At 54.1% G+C, this 17750-nt stretch overlaps 5 protein-coding genes across 5 annotated transcripts; 3 read left to right on the top strand and 2 right to left on the bottom strand.

Moving 5' to 3' along the window:
• Window positions 1-1863: 1863 nt before the first annotated feature.
• On the bottom strand, window positions 1864-4539 carry PV08_02964 (uncharacterized protein; the record flags this gene model as incomplete). The annotated part of the gene is made up of 1 exon (XM_016377321.1): window positions 1864-4539. The coding sequence occupies one exon, from the start codon at window positions 4537-4539 to the stop codon at window positions 1864-1866; it is 2676 nt and encodes an 891-aa protein (XP_016238891.1).
• Window positions 4540-5663: 1124 nt separating this feature from the next.
• On the top strand, window positions 5664-6232 carry PV08_02965 (uncharacterized protein; the record flags this gene model as incomplete). Its single annotated transcript, XM_016377322.1, has 3 exons — window positions 5664-5731; window positions 5791-5953; window positions 6020-6232. The coding sequence occupies 3 exons, from the start codon at window positions 5664-5666 to the stop codon at window positions 6230-6232; spliced, it is 444 nt and encodes a 147-aa protein (XP_016238892.1).
• Window positions 6233-6927: 695 nt separating this feature from the next.
• Window positions 6928-11987, top strand: PV08_02966 (uncharacterized protein; the record flags this gene model as incomplete). The annotated part of the gene is made up of 3 exons (XM_016377323.1): window positions 6928-7084; window positions 7140-11676; window positions 11735-11987. The coding sequence occupies 3 exons, from the start codon at window positions 6928-6930 to the stop codon at window positions 11985-11987; spliced, it is 4947 nt and encodes a 1648-aa protein (XP_016238893.1).
• A 658-nt stretch (window positions 11988-12645) lies between these two features.
• PV08_02967 (uncharacterized protein) lies at window positions 12646-14505 on the top strand (the record flags this gene model as incomplete). Its single annotated transcript, XM_016377324.1, has 1 exon — window positions 12646-14505. The coding sequence occupies one exon, from the start codon at window positions 12646-12648 to the stop codon at window positions 14503-14505; it is 1860 nt and encodes a 619-aa protein (XP_016238894.1).
• A 438-nt stretch (window positions 14506-14943) lies between these two features.
• Window positions 14944-17172, bottom strand: PV08_02968 (uncharacterized protein; the record flags this gene model as incomplete). Its single annotated transcript, XM_016377325.1, has 1 exon — window positions 14944-17172. One exon carries the CDS (start codon window positions 17170-17172, stop codon window positions 14944-14946), a length of 2229 nt encoding a protein of 742 aa, XP_016238895.1.
• Between the last annotated feature and the right edge of the window lie 578 nt (window positions 17173-17750).

Raw genomic sequence — 17750 nt, forward strand, 5'->3', positions numbered from 1 at the left:
GTTTCAATTGAGCCTAACGAGCCTTAGTGAGCCCGGTCGAGCCCTAGCTAACTGGTTGTGGGTTAACAACGGCCAGTTGAGCAAGCCTCGGATACGAGTATTCTCTCAAGCCTCGCCTTTTGTCCTTGCGCAACCAAAATCCTGCTATACTGTACATTTTCTGCTCTCGTCACACTTGTTGATGCCCAAAGGAACCATGCGCTAGGATAGACCCTACCAGCGGCCTCTACTGAGGAGCCCTGCGTGGCCTCACCGCCGTCTTTCCACACTCAAGGACCAGCTTCTTTCGGACTCCCGTAACGCTCCTCGTACCGATCAATGTGCTCCTTAAACCTACGACTGGTCCCTTACCTCTTAGTCTCAAGCCACCGGTTACACAAGACCATTTTACGAGATCCCGGCTGCAGAAGTGCGCAATGATTCTTCCGACCCCTTCGCTCCCTCTGCAGGGAGTAGTTTACCCACCAACTGCCAACCTTAGATGAACTCTCGAGGCAGGGCGTCGTCTGGCCAGAGCTGGCGATTGCACCCCCTTTTCATTTGCTGTACCCTGTATGCGGCTGACGACAGTGCAATGACATACGCCTAACGAAGAGATAGCAGTCTATTGTTCTCTCGCATCTAGCCACCTTTTCGGCCCCACCGCATCTACACTCACCGTTATTACTGCGTTAAGATGTGCCTGGAAACCAGGAGGACTAGTTAGATGCACGTCGTCATTATCACGATCCTTCCATCCACCCTGAAGAAGATTCCGGCTCCTTCAACGCTCGTCCGACTCCCATTTGGCAAAACAAATCCTGATAAGACTGGAATGCACTCGTTTGACCGTGCTTGGCCGTGCTGGTACTATACGGTACTTCGTTACTCTCACCCCTCAGAACACGGAGTACGGTGTTGTGGAAGTTTGCATGATTTGACAAGTGTGGCTTGAATCTTGATGATATTTCTTACGTTAATCCTTGACAAGATCTCGCCCTTCTCCTGCACTTGTACTCGTACTAGGTACCTTAGGTATGTAAGCCCCCCCAGTTTGCATTTCCTGAAGGTACCTTATTCGTCGTGCCGTTCCTCTACACCGAATTGCACCTCGGCCTCCGGAAATACACACAAGCCACATAACGGTTGACCCCCGGGGGGGATCTCGGTACCTACTGTTGAGAACCTACATTGAGCTCAGCACAGCGATCCATTCGCCCAAGTACTCCTCTACCTCTACCCCTGCGAGTACCTGTGGTCAGTTTTGTCACAAAGCGAGCGCCACTTCTTCATTATTTTGTTGTTGTCTTGTTCCTCTCATTTGGTTGATATCTGTCATTCCATAAGCCGAGCTAGCGGTCTTGAGTTCGCTGGCGTGCGCTCAACCTACAACCACAAAATCAAGCTCATGAATGGATTCCCGGGGCATGTTCATTGCTATGGGAGTCTACTTCTCGTCTGATGAAGAAAGAAAAAAAGCAAATCATCTCTCGTAGCACTTCGACGTGCGCTCTAGAAGATGGAGAGGAGAGGAGATGGGATGCATCCCGATGTACCCTCGTACTCGTATGGCGAATGCCTCTTCCCGTCCCGTCGGTCTCCAAGCACCAATTTAAGTTCCTGCCTTGCTTTTGACCGAAATCCCACGAAAAGCTCACTTCTATTCCCTTCCCTTTTCTGGCACCTGAAAGTTCTTTCGACATGTCGTCTCAAGACCGGATTACCCCCGGAATACCATGGTGCCCTAAAACGCCGTAAATGCCGTAATGCTCCTAAAGCTCAAGCTCAAGTTCAAGTTCAAATTCAAGTGCTAGCTCATGTTCGTGCTGGTATCGGACCTTTTCATTATCTTGACGAAAGTCAGCCTGTGTGAAGGAAATCGTTTCAGATGCCACGTTTGTAGTCGGGAATTTGGTTGTCCACGGGTTGCCAGGCCGTCTCTTTCGTCAAATATCGCACGTCCACCAGCCTCTTGTCCTTGGTACCAATCTTTTTGATGAAGGCTTCTTCCTCAAACCCAAAACTTTCCAACCACTCCTTCAACCAGATCGAGTAGTCGTCTTCTCTGTCGTCGATTCTCGCAGCCTTGCTGAAGTCTTTCTTTTCTTCGCGCGGTTTTGCCGCCTTGCGCTTTTCATACAGGCCGTTGGCACGACCGTAGAAGGAACCTTTCGCGTAACCCCAGTCCTTTGATGCTTCGGTTGCGAGATGCAGCTTGTGCTTCTGTTCAGGCGTGATGGGTCTGTTGAAGCTACGCACTTGAAAGATGACCTTGGCCAAATCGCGACCTCCGCCCGAGTTGTAAAGATGTCTGATCTCCGGCGCGGCGTGGAAGTCATAGCCGCCCTTGTTGGCGTGCCCTCGGTCAGTGGCGTCGAGGAGGGCGTCCATGAGGCACCTACCCACGCCCTTCTGACGGAACTCAGGATCGACATAGATCTCCAGCTCTGCCGTTGTGGTCTCAATGTAGTCGGACGCTGACCAATCAGTTGCAGCAGCCCATCCGACAATGTTCTCGTCTTTGACTACAGCATTGTAGGTGGGGTCCGTATTTTGGATTGGGTGATTCGGGTTGACGCGACGGATTGGAGGCTTGCGGCGGGAATTCTTCCGATTTCGTTCCACGGCAACGATGAAAGGAAGCCGCGCTGATGTGGACATATTGTGCCGTGCTTCCATGTCGTCCTCAGTGATCTCCAGAAGTTCGGATGGACGCACACCGTGCTCAATGTGCCAGTTGTAGATACGGGTCATCCCAGCATAGTCAGTTCGGACGGCTGGGCGAAGGTATATATTGGTCTTGAGCGGTTTGGGGCCTTCAGGCTCAGGAGGGGCAGGTGTTTCGATCTTCGAATTCTCTGCAAGTAAGCGTCGAGCCTGAACTTCTTCATGTTTGCGCATGAGATACATCATTCGTCGGTCGATGAATGTCTGCGCAGTCTCATCTCTGTATTTCATGGTTTCGAAATCATCATGGTCGACCTTGGTGGCTGCCACGAAATCTGGCAAAGTTACACCGTTAAGCCAGGGTATTTCGCCAACTCCGACACATCCATAGTATTCCGCATTCTCAACGGTCAGTAACGTATCTCTCGAGACGAAACCGATGCCATCAGGATGCTTTGTGATATCTTGCACTTCCTCAATAGGAAGTGCGCCAAACTCGAATTCAATGCTTGAATCTTGACGCTGAGTAGACGGCGAATATCGAAGAACGTTGTGCATGGTTCGAACGGTATTCTCGCCTAGCCAACCCTCAAGACCACTGATGAAATTCGGGTCGTTGCAATGATACCTATTACGGTGTTCCCAGTCCACAGGAGGTGGTTGCATCCGCCCATCCCAACCAACAAGGTCGCATTTGTCCCTTGATGATTCTTGGCGCTTGACGGTCTTTCCATTTTCGCCATCGTTGGCCCAAGCCATCGGCATGATAGAATCATCGTTGCTGATTTCTGTGCCTTCGGCATCGCTGTCGAGGTGGAATGATGACTCTTTCGACTCTCGCCGATGCACCCAATTCCCACGACCGGCGAGAGCTGCCGGAGCGGGAGATAGAGTTTTCGCCAGAGAGGGCTGGGACGTGACATTTGTGTTCGTCTGTGCAGAGTCAATGCCATCTGAAGAGTTGTTTATTCCGCCAGTTGTTGCTGAATCCATGTGAGGACCAGATCTGTCTCCAACAGGGAATCGTGATCGGTCATCAGCTTCTGCTTGGGGCATTTCAAGGTCGCTTGGAGACGACATCTGGTTACCATGCATGAATAGCTGCTCTCCAGACTTCTTCGCGTTGTTTGCTTTATCGGGGGTGTTGGTTTGAACACCTTTCGTTATACCTGGGTCCTCATGGACTATCCCAACGCGTGGCAAAGCTAATTCTGCGGGCGTAATGAAATTTGCAGCGGTGTCTGGATACACAGGCTTCCGCAGGAAGTCCAGCGTCGTCAATCCAGTGTTCACAGTCTCGCCCTTGGCATTTCGTCTCATACGCACATTTACTTCCCGGAGACCAGCTCCCTGCAGTCGCTTGATGACATCTTCCGGACTCTCCCCTTCTTGCTTCAAGGTATCATAGGTTGCGGGCTGCTCCTCGTTTGCTCGTGTCGAAGTAGCGTGTGCGAGTGCCCAATCGCCAGAGTTACTAGGATGATGCTTTGGGTGTACCGGAGCAGGAGATGGATCTGCACCAGAGAGTTGACCAGCAGACTTGTTACAGATGTTCTTAGGTTGTGGATCGTCCTTGGAGGGAGATTGGCGTGCATGCTTGGAGCCTGAAGCAGATCCATTGTGGTGCGGTTGTGTTGGGAGGCCACTAGGCGGCTGTGAGGGGTGTCCGTAGCTTCTCTTGTCAAACCCAGGTATTTGAATGGAACCATACCATGTGGTGAAATGCCCTGGTGGAAGATATGATGCTGAAGTAGAAGCGGTGGCTGACTCATGTTGCGAGGCTCGTGGCGTCGAACTCGACGCTTTGGTGGGTGGCTGTTGATCAGGGACGACTGTGTAGGTCCCTCCTCTGGACGAAGAGGTGCCGTACTTGTCGGCGTGAAGGCCTTCCATGGTTTTGTCGAGAACAAATATGAGCCAAGTGGGATGTGCGCGGGAAGAAACAAGCCAGGCGGTCAAAGAGATGAAGGAAGGAGAGAAGATGGCGCAACGTGAGCGAAGAAGTTAATGTACCTTGATATCACCAGATGCTCGTCTTGGCACGGAGGAATAGAGACGGTCAGCGTGGATGTGAAGACCTGGCGAGAGCCTGATGAAGCGAAAGTGAGGGTGAGCCGAATATGCTTTGCTTGGTCCCAGACTCTGGAAAGGCAGTCAAGAAGGTCCTCAACTAACAGGTGCACACAGCATAGGCCATGCTCTGCAGATCGGGAAGAGACTGTGCTGCCTAGTATCAGGGCTCATTGGCACCTCCAAGGAGTGCAATTAAAATGTGATAGAAGGACAGGTGGTTGTCATGCTGGCCACTACAGCAGCTGGAGGAGGGTACTGGGCTTGAAGTCGCTTAGTCTCGGCTGAGACGCACATTCACCTGTCAGGCCAGTGGAAGTGCATGGGCCTGTTGGCGGAGACATGAAGTCGTTGATAAGACGACGTAGACATGGACGAGAGCCATCGAGGAAATGAAAGGTGAGGGTGAGGTGAGGAAGAAGAAGGTCCCAGGCACAGCCCACGAAGTGTTTTGATACACAAGAGCCGTTTTTGGGTTTTCTCGAATCTGCTTAGCGGCGGCTGCATGGACGATGCAGACTTGCAACGTCTGCCAATTGTCGATGCCTGTGCTGCAGCCAGAGACTCAGGAACGCATTCTTCGTGTAAGGTACACACACCCACACAAACACGTCATCAACAGAGAACGAGCCTCTACAGAGCAGTTCCAGGCCCCTCAAGGCTGGCGTTGAGTGCCTCTCCCTCTGGTGCCACAAGGAGGTCACCCAGACAATGCAGCCCAGCAGCATATACTAAGACGGTCTTCCCGGATCATCAGCTCCTCCGACCGGTCACATTGACAAGCAAAAGCAATGCTGTCAATACTGCGCAAAGCGCGCTTGAAGGACAAGGAACTGCGGATATTGATGCTGTACTCACCCTCCTCCCTCTTTGAAAGTGTGCAGGACTAATTCAGAGAACAAAGAGGACTGGACAATGCTGGAAAAACAACCATCGTCAAGAAGATCATGGACGAAGACGTCAACACGGTCAGTCCAACGCTCGGCTTTATCATCAAGACCATTGACTTCCACGGGTAGGTGTAGTCTCACACTGCGTGAGAGATCTGTCCTTCTAATGCGCGCCAACCTACAGCTACAAGCTCAATATCTGGGACGTCGGAGGCCAAAAGACCATCAGATCCTACTGGAGAAACTATTTTGAAAAGACAGATGCCCTCATTTGGGTGGTAGATGCCACTGATAAGCTGCGCATCGGAGACTGCAAAGCCGAGCTGAAGGGCTTACTACAGGAAGAGGTGAGTCTCATTTTCCGTGATGCCTGAAACCCTGTCCCATCCCGCTGACTTAGCTATGTGGGACAGCGTTTAGCCGGTGCGAGCCTGTTGGTGTTCCTGAACAAGACCGATGTGGCCGGCGGGATGGGCGAACAAGAGGTCACAAAGGCCCTGGAACTCGAAAGAATCCTGACCCATCGATGGGTGGTGGTCCCCTGCAGTGCCATGACAGGAGAGAATCTGGAAAAGGGCCTAGACTGGGTGGTGCAGGATGCCAGAGACCGGCTGTTCTTGTATTGACGATGCTGGCATACCTACGAGGCAGTAAATGTGAAACAAGTGCTTCAGGACATGCTGGGGACCCTTGCAGCACTCTCAGGCCGCAAAGTGGCCATTGCATTGATGGAGACAGCGACACCAGGCCAGATGCGAGACCGCAGCATCAGCCTCACTATCATGGCCACACTAGCCTGGGTTGTAGAGAAGTGTCCGGCACCCAGATGCCTCCATGTTCGAGCGTCCAAGTAGCGGGCTTTGCATTGTTTATTATTCTGCCACGAGAATAGCACGACGCCCGAGGATGATCAATGATGCGCCTATCGATTGCGCGGCTGAGACCCGCGCAGTTGAGTTTGCAAGCCGCGATTAGCTGTGCTGTAAATACTTCCCGTACCTGGAGCTGCGGCTGCGGAGACGCGCCCGAGTCTTTCGCCTGCGCAACGCCATCCAACATCAACAACATTCAACGCTGCAGGAAAAATAACAACATCCGCAATTCCATGCTTGTACGACTCCACACAATCTTTATCTGCATCGTTCACTCAGCCTGCGCGCCTGCTCTTCCCTGACCTTCCTCTGCCGCATTCTTTCGCTTCATGTCGTCGAGCGCCGGTCGTTCCTCAGCAAACCACTCGCTCCTTTCAGCTCATCGGGAAATGCTGGCGCCCTTCAGCTGAAATCCATCCCATATCATCCTTCCACATCCAGGCCCGATCATGAACGCGTCAAACGATGGCTCCGAGTCCGTGGACGAGTTCCTGGCTCGGATCGCCAGTCTGAATTCGCGACAAGGCCAGGAAGAGGCAGAACGATCGAAACGAATGGAGGAGGAGATGATGCAAGCTAGAAAAGAAAGACAAGCAAGAAGAGCGGGTAGGAACGAGTCCTCACATTGATATTAAGTGGAGAGAATATTAACGATAGCTAGAGCGTGCTCGTTCTTTGTCTCCTTCAAAGACTGGTCCCACGCCATCTTTGCGGCTTGCTGGCGACACTGCAGCCAAACTTGGCTCTGGTATCGATCCGCCAGTCGCTCTCACACCTCCGTCCCAATCACGAACGCTTGGTCGAGCCGGGTCAATGTCTCCCAAGGGAGATCGCACGCCAATTGCGTCCGTTGATTTCTCTCGGTCCCTTCCACGTCCGCCGTCTGATATGCAGTCAATGCCGAGCCCCCCTGCCAATGCGACTACTCTATCGCGGAGCGGAACGTTATCATGGCAGCAACGGCCATTGTCGAGAGGCACTGGTTCATTCAGGTCAAGACCGCAATCAATCGCGTCCCTTGCCGATGTTAGTCCAAATCCACGACCAGAGCAAGCAAAGCTCTCCGCCGAGATATCTAGACAAGAAATTGCGGCTTCTCTCGGTGCTAAAGATCCATCCTGGTTCCGCCAGACCGCAGACCGAGGCCTGAGTTCGGCGGCTTATCGGAAGAATGAGAGCGACGCCGACGAAGTTGCATCGTTCTCCAACCGGAGCATGAGACTGCCCGGCATGTCGAGAGATTTCAACAATGTCAACGAGCGTCCTATGGCGGAGCCACAATCATCTACTCCATCTGCTTCACCCCAGAAACAAGCATCCACGCCGACGCTAGATCATCATCAAACACCTGTTCTAGAGCCCACTCGCCCCAGCAGACCTGCCTCCATGGCGGCTTCTTCCCCAACGAGATCTCCAGTACTGGAATTGCCCACCTTCAAGCCTCTGGAACTTACCATAGTACAAGATTCTGACGAGTCGGGCGTTGGGCGCACACCAAGTGTGCTCTCATCGACTGCGCGGCCAGCTTCTCCCACCAAGGGCCTTGGTGGCTTTGTCCAAAGCGCAATGATGAAGAGATCTGACAGCGTCAATAAGAGATGGAGTGTACAGGCAAACGCTGGTTTGAAGCGTGGAGATTCCATCGCCAGTGCTAGACCCGTTAATCTGTCCAGCTTCAGCCCGAGCCACAGTCGAAACTCCTCCAAGGATGCAAGGGGGCTCACTGAGGGTAATTCTTCGCCGTTGTCAAATTCAAGACCGGTTTCAAGCCATGACTTGGATCCCGTGTCTTCCGTAAGAGGCCGATCGCTTCTACAATCAAATGGCAAAGAGGCTGAATCATACTCTCCGCCTTCCAAGCCCGTCGAGCCCTCGGAACCGACATCGCCGAAGGCTAAAGAACCTCAGACCACATCACCACCCCCCGAATCACCACTGGGCCGAAGTCCTTCCAAAACCATGGATCCTCGCCGCTGGAGCCCAACAAAGGCCAGCTGGCTCGAGAGTGCCCTGAATAAACCAGACTCTCCACGATTCACGCCAGCCAAACCGGAAATACCAGCCTGGAAGCTGAACATGCAACGGTCAAAGCTAGAGCAGCAATCCCAGACAACAGTAGCAACGTCTCAAATAGGACCCGGGCCTAAAGCTGCAGCTGATCAATTAAAATCCCCATCCACTAGGCCAGCATCGCCACTTAAAAGCCTTACCGGAAAACATCCAGGTCCTGACTCAGCACCACGGAGTGAGGGCTTGGACAAAAGCCTAGAAGCATCGTCGAAAACCTCGGACAAGCCTCCATCTGTATCGACCACAGACGCCAATGCCGAGAGAAAGGATGCAAAGCCTGTTGTGCCGTCTAAGAGAAACGTAACACCGGTGCTAGCAGCGATATCTTCCGCGAAAGAGGGGGAAGACCCTACACTGAAACAGGACCAGGCAGAAAAACCAGAGCGCAATACCGACGTCGAGATTCCTGATAAGATTGAGCAAAAATCGATCGCCAAAACGCTTCCCCTCAAACCCAAGCCGCAGACTCCTCCCAAAATGGATTTCCGAAGCAACTTGAAGCCACGTGAAGCTACTCCGGGAGGCAGTAGCGATGCCGAACCGGAGTTCAAGGCAATATTCGGGAAACTCAAGCGTGCTCAAACTCAGAATTATGTTGCCCCTGACTTACTCAAGGATAACATTGCGAGGGGGAAGGCCGCACTCAACGTTACCGGAGGGCCACAGAAGACGAAGCGGGTCGATGAATTCAAAGAGAGTATTCTTCAGAAGAAGGAGGCCATGAAGGCAGGTGGAGGTTCGTCAGGGCAGCGACCTTTGTCAGGCGCTTCATTGGACACGTCAACGGATACTATACCGGAAGCGTTGGCTCGCAGAAAGACATTGCACCGAACTGCCGCTTCTGCAGAAAAGGTCGACATAACGAAAGCATTTGATTCGCCTGACAAAGCGACGACAGTAGCCCTTACTCCCAGAGACGGCTCTGACAAGCCCCCAGCGCCGAGGAACAAGCCGTCTGTATCTTCTCAGGTCACCAGCGGGTTACTATCGAAATCCAAAGATGCTCCAGCCCAGACAGCTAATTTACAAGGGGTAGCAGCGACGCATGTCAAGGAAACCCCATCATCGAATCCGAAGCAGCAGCAAACGCCAGCCACAAATGCCAAAAAGCATTCTGAGACTTTCAATGCTGGGCCAGTTACTTCAGACAAAGCAAAGGTGCCAGAAAACAGCAAAATTGCAGCACGAATAAACCCTGCACTTGCTGGTCTATTATCTCGCAGTGGAAGTCCTAGGGTGCCAGGAGAGCAATCATCACAAAATGGCATAGGGATGCAAGTGTCCTCGGGCGAGCGAAGCTCAAGCGACAGCGCATCAAACAGTGCCCAGGAATTGACGCATATGACAAAGGGTCGAGCAAGAGGCCCAAAGAGGAGAATTCCAAAGTCTGGTCCGCCCAAGGTAGTTGCACCGTTGACGAAGGAAGCGACCACAGAGCGCTCGAATACATTGACGGCGAGTGACTCCTCTCTAACAGGCGCGCAAATGAAGCCCTCCGATCTACAATCACTACCACCCTTGAGTCCCAGGCTTCAGTCAACGCAGCCGAGATCCAAGGATGGGCCTCCGGAAAATTCTGCACATCCTCTAAAGAAGCCAGTTGCAGAACTATTTCAAAAACCGGCTCCTGCAGGAGCAAAACCTAGAGTCATCCATCAATTGGATGGTGCTTTCTCAAACGCTCAGGCGTCAGCACCGGAGTCGACGTCAAAACCTCGGCCAGCCGTGGCTAACAAATCTGCAGAAGTTCGGAAAGTGTCACAAACAGCCAATCCTCCCAATAGTCTCGGCGGGCATGTTCCTTCGAAACCAGCCACTCCTAAAAAGTTTGACGTTCTTAATGATCGATCTCATCCTGCAACTCCACCTCTTGAGTCCCGTGGTGACAAGCCAAGCGGCCCGGCTTCCGCACTACCTTCAGCCATGCCTTTAACCCCAAGCAAATCAAAACTCAACACACCAAAAGCCGCCAAGACTCCTGCTGAAGCCGTGGTCAAACCAGCTATGACGACTCCTAAAAACAATGGACTAGGAGTGCAATTGGGAGCTTCAACGAAGAAAGTAGTTGGCACACCAATGCTGACACCGCCACCGGAGACGGAAGTTGCATCGGCTCGGTTGCTTGCTTCGCCTCGCAAGACATCATCGCCGTCAAAGTCGTCATCCACAGTCAAACCTCGACTCGAGGAGTTCTTCGGTGTTCTGCCTTCAGCACGCGACAAGGCAGATTTCAATACCGAGGCCTTCCTGTCATCACAATACTCAAGTCCCGATAAACCGAGAACCATTTCCAATCAGATATGGGAGGTGACTGGTGATGGCAAGAGAACCCCAATGCCACCTCAACAGGAGCATATTTTGTTTGAAGACTGCATGTATCTGTCAGTACATTGCATGGAGTCTCCCAACGGCTCCAAAGTAAATGACGTCTATCTCTGGTGTGGAGATGAAGTACCCGAAGCCAGCGTTGAAGATGCGCAACTGTTCTGTAGAAAAGTTGCGCGTGACAACAGTGCTAAGCTGCAAGTTGTGAAGCAGGGCAAAGAGAGCTCCGAGTTCTTCCAGGCATTGGGTGGCATTGTCATCATTCGCAGGAACAAGACTTCGGCGCTGTATATGCTCTGCGGCAGGCCACATCTTGGGCACGTCGCCTTTGATGAGGTGGACCTTGCGACGTCTAGTCTATGCTCAGGGTTTCCTTTCCTGATCTCTGCCAAATTTGGGAAACTATACCTTTGGAAAGGTCTCGGGTCAAATCAACAAGATGTCGGGTGCGCGAGACTTATCGGCATGGACCTAGGGCTGACCGGCGAAATTGAAGAGGTTGAAGAAGGGCAAGAACCCACAGGTTTCTGGGACGCGTTCCCGACCAACTCCCCAAGACGGACAGGTTCCGGCTCCAGCTCCACAGGACGTGCTGCTCCTGCAGAGGTGAAGACTCGCCAACCGAGACTATATCGAGTTGACTACGATCGACCGAAGTCATCAGGCGGCTTCTGGGGTCTCCGTCCGGCTTCGCCTCCAAAGCAGTCCAACGTGGCTGTGCTGGAAGAGGTAGTCCCCTTCACGCAGCAAGACCTAGAATCCGGTCATATTCACCTACTCGACATGTACCAGGAACTTTATGTGTAAGTGCGCACTCACAACCGCGGGATCGGAGCTTACTGATCTCGATGTGCATTATAGGCTAGTTGGTGCTATGGCCAGAAAGCCAGCAGAATTTGTGACTGCGGTTCAGGTAGCAGAGGAGATGGCCGTGCTTGCACCGTCAATCCAAGACCGGCCCGTCCTACCGACCTGCCACGTGGTCATGGGCGATCCTCCTCAGAACGTCAAGAACATTTTCCGAAAATGGCGGACACCTCGAACGGCAGGCCCAAGTGAATCCTTGTGTGTACCGGTAGCAGATGTACTGCAAGACCTTGGTATTACACTGTAAAAGTCTCAACATATTCGACCGACGTCAAGGATCGTGATGTTCTTTAAAAGCATGGCTCTCGCTTTACTTCTTCCAAGTGCCCCCTTGGGTACATGTTTGCGCACACTTTGTATGATGGATGAATAGATTACGGAGGCAATTTGTCGAGATGGGGCCGGCAACTGACTTGACCGAACTGGACTGGATTGAGTTGCATTTCACGATAACAACAGCCACATAGCAGACTGCACGTTGGCCTGGATTTGCCGCTGAAACCTACTAGACTTGCACCCGCGGGAAGTGCTGGGAAGTGCTGCTGTAGCCAGTGTATTACCATTATGCTACCTCTGCGCTCTGCGACGCCGACATGAGACTCGATGGCGACCCGGGTCTGGTGAGTCTGGTGAGTCTAGACTCGGCCATGGTGCTTACATAATCCGGGATCGGAGCATCTCGAGCGCGGTTCCGGTGTCGCGTCATGACTCTTTTCCCTATTCCGTCTTGGGGTCCGAAAATAATTATTTCCTTCACCTCCATTTCAGTCGACTTCAGGTGATATTAACCTTATCGTGACACCACCTGGTCTCTCCCGCCCGCCTTGCCTTTTGCCCATCGTCGACCATGCGCTGACGATCCTTCTCGAGCTCATCTGCAGCGGCCCTGAAAGCACCCGGCAACAATGGATTGGGCCGCCCCGAATCTGGCACATACAAAGCCCAACACTCGTCGCCTCGCGACACAGCCTGGCCCCACCAGCGCCGTCGAGCTGGACCCGAAACTCGAGCGAGAGCTGTCGCGCACTGATGACTCGGTCCCCTTCAACCCCAAGACGCGGTACCTGCATCACACCTGGGCGCAGACGTTCTTTTCGCGACCCGAACTGTACTTTCAGCCGTCCAGCGTTCCCGAGCTGCAAAAGATCGTGACCCTTGCGCGCAGATGCCGCAAGAGGTTGTGCGTGACCGGCTTCGGCCACTCGCCGTCTGACCTGACCTGCACTTCGTCCTGGCTTGTCAATCTGGACAATTTGACCCAAGTGCTCGAGAGGAACGTCGACGGCACTCCCGGGCTCTTTCGGTTCCAGGCCGGCCTGTCCCTCCACAACCTCAACCTCGCGCTCGCCGAGGACGGGTACACCCTCCCGAACCTGGGCTCCATCGACGTCCAGTCCGTCGCGGGAGTCATATCCACCGGCACCCACGGCTCCAGCCTCAGGCACGGCCTCCTGTCGGACTCGATCACTTCGCTGACGGTTCTGCTGTCCAACTCGCAGCTGGTCACCTGCTCGGCGGCCAAGAACCCGGAGCTCTTCCGAGCGGCGCTCCTGTCGCTCGGCTCGCTCGGGATCATCGTGGAGATCACCATGCAGGCGGTGCCGGACTTCAAGATCTCGTGGTCGCAGTCGCTCCACACGCTGTCGTCCGTCCTCGAGTCCTGGGACGAGGACCTCTGGACCCGGAAAGAATTCACCCGGGTGTGGTGGCTGCCCTACATGCACCAGGCGGTCGTCTGGCAGGGCGCCAAGACGGACGCCGACCTGCGTCCCCCCAACACCACCTTCTACGGCGGCGCGTTCGGGTACTACGTGTACCACAACCTGCTGTGGCTGTCGAACTCGTTCCCGCGCATCCTCCCGTGGATCGAGTGGTTCGTCTTCGGCATGCAGTACGGCTTCGGGCCGGGGCGCGTCACCACGTCTGCCGTCCAACCCGCCCGCGAGGCTCTTCTAATGGACTGCCTGTACTCGCAGTTCGTCAACGAGTGGGCCCTCCCCCTCTCCAAGGGTCCGGAGGCCATCCGCCGGCTCTCGGCCTGGATCAACCACGACGACGCCGCCTCGGGCATCCCCGTCTCGAGCGAGGGCGTCTGGGTGCACTGCCCGGTCGAGGTGCGCGTCACGCACACCGGACGTCCGGACTCGAACCCGAAAAACACGACCGTCAGGCCGTACCTCGATCCCACCGTGCCCGACGGCCCGACGCTCTATCTCAACGCCACCCTGTACCGGCCCTACGGTCAGGATCCGCCCTGTCACGAGAGGTACTACGAGGCGTTCGAGCATCTCATGCGCGAGATGGGCGCTCGACCCCACTGGGCCAAGAACTTTGCCTTCACGGGCGCCCGGGAGCTCGACGCCCTGTACGGCGACAACATGACGGAGTTCTTGGAGGTCCGTGACGAGAGTGACCCTGACGGCATGTTCTTGGGCCAGTGGCACCTGAGGAATTTGCCTCTCAAGGCGGGGAACGACGGTGACGGGGGCGCAGGTTTCGGCCTCGTGGAGCGAGAGGTGCGCCGGTCGAAACACGGCCTGGGTTGGGGGTACGGTGACGGTGTTCTTTGGGAAGGACGAGTGACGGCCGCCGCCGCCGCCGAGGACGAGAAGGAGGAGGAGGAGGGGGAAGCCCTGACCGCCGCCAGTAAGGGTGGTGACGAAGGCACCCCGAGCCCACCTGGCACGACTACGAGCGAAGAGTCCTTTGATTACATGGCGAAAGGTGAGGCAAGCGTCTATGCCGCCGAACGTGGACAAGAATAGCGCGCGCGCGCGCGAGAGAGAAGAGAGAGAGAGAGAGAGGAGACGTTTGCGCGGCCCCCCGTTTCTCTCCTCTTGCATTCAGCTATTTACGGTCCGGCTTTTCGCTTTTCTACTTCACTTGACGTACACAAGAACCGCATCATAGATTTCTATTTGGCATTTTCATATTAGAATCCCTCTTCTCATGCTGTTCATGTTGGCTGCGCCGTCGTCTAACTAGTGGCTTTTGGCTGTTCCAAACGCTTTGTGAAGGTTTATCTCGTCTTCAAGCGCCCCCCAATCAGGCTGTGCCATGTTTCTTGTTTTTTTCTCTGCACGTCCATCTTTTTCGTCACTGGTCACGCGCCGAATGTGGCTGTGGGCGTCAAGATACCATTTATACTCCCTGTCTATCGTAGCAGCGGCCCCATCCAAATGTAACATGTATGTGTATGTCGCTCAATCAGGCATTGCACTCTCGAAAAATTGACTCCAGTCATAATTCATGTTGACGTCGATGAAAGACTCCCAGTCCACGGTCAATTCGGCATCCGACATCCATTCATCCATCGGACACTGTCCGAATGAAGTCGTGTCGCTGAGGTTGAATTCGACCGTGTTTACGGACGTTAGGTCCTGCGACGATGATGAGGAAGCCGACACCGACGATGATGACAGTCCCAAGGTAGTCGGGGACGTTATTGAAGATTGAGACTGGGCCACAACTGACTGGGATTGACCGTCCACGATGGCGCCTAGACCTGCTGACATCTGGGGACCCGGCGTCTGCACCTGTGTTGTTGGTTTTGCCTTCACTACCCTGGGAATCCTGCCGATCCGAACTTTCCCAAAATACGGAATGACGGCCTCGAAGGGCTCCGTATCAGCGTACTTGCCGCGACGAGCCATGATGAGCCTATCCAAGAGATTCGAGCCTTGTCCAGCGACGCTGCAAGACAGCTTGTTCGCCACGTCGCTCAGCACGGCACTCACGCTGTGCACGAGGTCCCAGTCTTCTGTTTCCTCGAGGCCGACGCCATCAACGCCACTCTTCGAAGACCTCGAAAGTAGGTGAATTACGAGAGTGACGGTGGCACTGAATGCCAAAAAGTCCATGAGGTCGCAGATGACGGGCACATCGCCGGATTTGTTGTCACGCAGTCCCTTGTAAACCCTGATGCAGTCTCGACACGCCTCCAGCGCCGCGATCCTGCTGTACTCGTATCGTCTGTCCGACGAAGACTTGAACATATACGGCAGGTGGAGCGTCTTCCACATGCTGAAGAAAAATAGCTTGATGCTCTGTTGGCCGTGCGCGAGTTCAAAAGGTAGAGTGGTGTCGAACTCGGGTTTCCGCCACGACAGGGGCATTCGACTCTTGCATCGTTCCAGGTCTTGATCAATGTCCATGGTCACAGAGTAGTTGACGGTCTTGTGATTCATGTTCCGATCGACGATGCGCCCAGCTATGAGGGCCAGCTCATGAGAGACTTGTGATTCGATCGTGGGTCCTGCGCAGTCCTTGGCCAGGCTTGGATGGGTGTCGGAAATGGCGCAGGGCAAACCAAGGACGAGTGATAGCAGACGGTCTGCATGCCAGAGCTGTTTCCAAATAGCCGTTTGCTCGTCGGTGGCAGTGGTGTCATGGTTCTGAAAGCCAAGGAGCATGGCTGTGTTGACTGCGCGTCGGTTGGTCAGCCAGGCCTTGCGTGGTCTGCCCAGGTCAATGCAGACTTTCACCTGGAGCTCTAGGCACTCCAGCAGATCCTTGCCTTGACCCTGACCGGTCTCTCCTTCGATCGAGAGAAGGGTATCCGCCGCATTGAGGAAGCGCTTGAGGACGTGGCCTCGAGAGCGTCGGAATTCTGTGCCCTGACACGCAAAATCTCGAGGGAGTTGGTGCATGCAGAGTGTGAGCCAGACAAGGGCTTTGGCCATAATCACAGGTCGACCGGAGTTTAATGAGTCTACGATGAAGTTTTGTGCCAGTAGTATGCGAGAGGCACCAGTTGCTCCTTGACCTGGTGGGCGCATAGGCCATATGGACCAGAACCTCTGACTGGCTTCGAGGACGAGTCTTAGGTCATCCAGAGTCGGCAGTGCTGGACTGATATCTTCGATGACAGCCGTGATCCTGTAGTCCGTACTGTACCTTGCTCCGTCCTTCTCAGGTGGAGGTCTTTCTATCTTCAAGGCATCTTTGAAGAGGGTGACCAGTGGTGCATCCTCGAACTGGTCCATCTCATCTGCGCTATCAGTTGGCAGGTCTGTATCAGACAGCTTGGAGAATCTCGTGCTCGAGGCTATAGAATCCGCTTCCAGCGCTACCGACGGGGACTGGAGTCGCTTCTGACTGTCTAGTTGCAACTGAGCCCATGTCGTGGTCTCCGGCTCAATGTTCGCAGAGGTCGAGATCTGGCGCACCATGGCTTCCAAGTTGGCAAGCCTTCGCTGCAGTTCGACCTTTTCCGGATCATATTGGGCACCTTTTCCCTGGCCCGTGGGCTTCTGAGGAACACAATCCACCCCGTGAAGGCTGCACGCTTCACACGCTCGGCCATCGGAGGGAAAAGTACAACGTACCCTTCGCCGGCGGCACTCGGCGCAACTCCTGGTGCCCAGCCGCATACGCTTGGGCGTATGGCGGTGGTAGAAGTCGCTGGAGGACGTTGAGCTGGCGGGCGTCATTGTCTGCACTGCAGAGCCGCCGTCGTCCTTCGTCGTGCTCTCACTTGAACAAATACGAGCCTAGAGGGCACCTTGCGTTTCGGACGAATAGAAGAGATCTTGTGAGCCGCACTCTGGTGCGCTGTTGTACAACATCCGCGGAACCCCCGGTCCAATGATTCTGTAACCAAAGGCGCCAGGTCTCTGATCAGCGATGGAGAGGGCTATTCGAGCGAAAAAGGACACTCTGCCGCAGGTAAGAGAGTCTTGCGTTTGTAGATAACTGGTCGATGCGGACATGTCAAGACCCCGTGTGGATGAATCAAATCGCGCTCGCATCCATTCGCACGAATCTAAACCCGAAACGGAAGGAGCTCGATGGAGACTGTCGTTAGCTACAATGTACCTCAGATTTATGTATTGGTAGAAACAGTGCTGGAAGACATGAATGCTGAACCGTCGGTGACTCAGCTGACGGACACAGCTCAGAGGTATCTACGGTTGTTCATGGCCGTGTCTGGAAAAAAACACATAAATACCTTCAGAGTTCCTCGAGCAGGACTTACAGTTTGGACGATGTTGAAGTATTACACGACAGA

This window comes from Exophiala spinifera, assembly GCF_000836115.1.
Source record: "Exophiala spinifera strain CBS 89968 unplaced genomic scaffold supercont1.2, whole genome shotgun sequence".
NCBI lineage: Eukaryota > Fungi > Ascomycota > Eurotiomycetes > Chaetothyriales > Herpotrichiellaceae > Exophiala > Exophiala spinifera.